This window comes from Ananas comosus, linkage group 22 (genome assembly GCF_001540865.1).
Source record: "Ananas comosus cultivar F153 linkage group 22, ASM154086v1, whole genome shotgun sequence".
Taxonomy (NCBI): Eukaryota; Viridiplantae; Streptophyta; class Magnoliopsida; order Poales; family Bromeliaceae; genus Ananas; species Ananas comosus.
In genome coordinates, this window is record NC_033642.1 from 7,590,102 (window position 1) to 7,593,213 (window position 3,112).

Sequence of the window (3,112 nt, forward strand, 5' to 3'; positions counted from 1 at the left end):
ATCTATTTATATATATATATATATATATATATATATATAAAGAAAAGTATAAAATGACACATGATTTGAAATTTCCCAGAACATGGATATACAGCTGTTAGATACCTAAAATATTATTATTATTATTATTATTATATCATAATGGATAAGCATCCCATGGTGGATTGAGTGAATTTTTATTTTTATTTTCTTTAGCTTGCCTGTAGATCCCATCGCGATTAAGTGATTCGTAGTAGGTTTCTACTACGGATTATAAAGATGGCAAATCAGAATAGTGGATAAGTACTTTATTTTTTCAAAATCTGATTACTTTTTTGTTATCAATCTAAAAACATGTATATTTTAAATAGAATTATACAAACAAATCGGAGTCCTAATGGAAAAACATTTTGAATCAAATCTGATTTGAAGAGATAATACTTAATCCGACCTTAATGAATAAAAGACAACATATGATAATAAATATAGTTATTGGCTTTTTTTTTATATATATCGCTCTGTATTGACATTTTAAACAATTCCTAAAAAAATTAGCAAAATAAGTTGAATCTTATGACTCAATAAGTCTAAATAAAGGTAGCGTTTGGTTTGGGTATAAGTAAGAACTGGGTATTACAGGAATAGGTACAAATATGGGGATAAAAAAAAAAAAAAAATGTTTGGATGAAAATTGGATTGTTCCCGGGAATAAGAAAAATAACGTTTGGATAGATAATATGGAAGAAGAAAAATAGTGGATAGTTATATATAGAAAATAGAGGTGTTGGTGGGGATAATTATACCCGATTATTATAGGTAACTGAGCATTTGGGTATAAAGGGGATAAGTGGTTATTCCACCTCTAATTCCTAATCCAATAGCTGCCAATTATAAGTCACATAAAAAACAACTTGTAATTTACCCAAACTTAAAACTAAAAAATAATAATAATAATAATAATAATAATAATAATAAAAGAGCATTTTTGTTACATAAAAGCAAAGTCAACGGCTCCCTCCCCAGTACCTTTGAACGTTTTAGTCAAATAGCAAGGAACGAGTATCCTCCAATCCCACCCCCCCCAACCTCAATGGAGATGATCACATCCCTCTCCTCCCTCTTCTTCGCCCTCCCTTTCATTGCACTCCTCTCCATCTTCTTCCTCCGACGAAACCACCCACCCTCTAATCCTCCGGCCCTCTCCATCCTCCGCGGCTACCCGGTCGTCGGCAACCTCCCCTCCTTCGTCCGCAACCACCGCCGCATGGTCGAGTGGACTTCCGAGCTCCTCCTCGCCTCCCCGACCGGCACCGTCTCCGTCGCCCCGCTCGTCCTCACCGCCGACCCCGCCGCCGTCGAGCACGTCGCCAAATCCAGCTTCCACAACTACCCGAAGATCCCCTCCTTCGTCAGCGCCTTCCACGACTTCCTCGGCACCGGCATCCTCAACTCCGACGGCGAGCCTTGGCGCGTCCAGCGCAGGACCGCCGAGCTCGAGTTCGGCACCAGGCCGCTGCGCAGCTCAGTTCTTGAAATCGTGAATTCGGAGATCGCCTGTCACCTATTCCCGCTGCTGCAATTCAAAGATCGAAAACAAGAATTGTTCGACTTTCAGAACGTACTCGGCCGGTTCGCTTTTGACGTTATATGCCGTGTGGTGTTCGGCGAGGACGTGAGGGTGCTCGGCGAGGAGAAGAGCGAGCTTTTCTATCGAGCGTTCGACGGCGCGGCGGCGGTGAGCATCGACCGGTCGAAGCAGCATTTCTCGGCTCTGTGGAAGCTCAAGGAGTGGCTCGACGGCGCCTCCGCGAAGCAGCTCCGGGAGTCGGTGAGAATCCTCCACGAATCCATCGACCGGCTCCTGCAGTTGCGGAAAGCGAAGAGCAACGGTTTCTTATCCCGATTCGTGGACGACGAGACGCTCTCGGCGGCGCACGTTCGCGATGTCCTGATAAACTTCGTCATCGCGGGGCGCGACACGGTGCCGACGGCGCTCACGTGGTTCTTCTGGGTGCTGTCGTCGCGGCCCGACGTGGTCGAGAAGATACACGACGAGATCAGATCGGTGCGCAGTTCGAATGCGAACGATGACGATGAGGAAGGCAGCGGCGATAAAGCATTCGGGCTGGACGAGCTGAGGGAGATGAACTACCTGCACGCGGCGATAACGGAGACGCTGCGGCTGCACCCGCCGGTGCCGCTCACGCCGCGGGTGAGCGCGGTGGAGGACGAGCTCCCCGACGGGACGCCGGTGGGGAAGGGGTGGATGGTGATCTACAACGCGCACGCGATGGGGCGGTCGGAGCGGGTGTGGGGGCCGGACTGTCGGGAATTCAGGCCGGAGCGGTGGCTGGACGGCGCCGGCGGCGGGCGGTTTCGGCCGGCGAGCCCGTTCAAGTACACGGCGTTCCACGCCGGGCCGAGGATGTGCCTGGGGAAGGAGGTGGCGTACGTGCAGATGAAGGCGGTGGCGGCGAGCGTGATCGAGGGGTTCGACGTCGAGGTGGCGGAGGAGAGGGGGAGGTTCGTGCTCGGGATGACGATGAAGATGGAAGGAGGGCTGCCGGTGAGGGTGAGGGAGAGGAACCCGACAGCGAAAATTGTTTGACGAAATGCTTTCAGGTTCGTTTGGATGTATGAATAAGTTATTTAGCACTGTCAGAAAAATTTGAGTTGTAATTGAAAGTTTCGGACGTTTGATTGGTTTTTCGTTTGAGTTCTGCTTCTCAAATTAAGAAGCTGCTCTATAATAAGCTGGAAAACTAGGTGATAAGTTGATGTAAAGCGTAAAAATTTACATTATGCATTCAAAAATTTCTTGTATTGGCATGCGAAATGGTTCACGTACGAATGCAAGTAGATCCAGTTTGATATAACTAGCGCTCAATTCGCCGTAAATGTCCTATAGTAAGTGGAGGCCAAAAGAAAAGAAGAAATAATTTATCCGAAATTCGTTCCAATCTACGAAGAAAATAGAGTAAGAGACAGAAGACCCTTCCCTTCTCTTGATCTTTTCCAATTTTCTGAAAATCCGTCAAAACTTAGCTCTTGTTCCAACTCGTCCTGAATAGAACAGTAGAGAAAACAAAAAATCGAATAAAAATTAATCATTCCCAACTCCACTTTAATTGGC

The 3,112-nt window shown here is 46.7% G+C and overlaps 1 protein-coding gene across 1 annotated transcript; it reads left to right on the forward strand.

Annotated features, from left to right (window-relative positions):
- On the forward strand, positions 1,050-2,757 carry LOC109727094 (cytochrome P450 94A2-like). Its single transcript, XM_020256989.1, has one exon. The coding sequence runs from the start codon at positions 1,070-1,072 to the stop codon at positions 2,585-2,587; it is 1,518 nt and encodes a 505-aa protein (XP_020112578.1). The 5' UTR covers positions 1,050-1,069; the 3' UTR covers positions 2,588-2,757.

Coding starts and splice junctions, on each gene's coding strand:
- LOC109727094 (XM_020256989.1), top strand. CDS start 1,070: ATGGAGATGATCACATCCCTCTCCTCCCTCTTCTTCGCCCTCCCTTTC.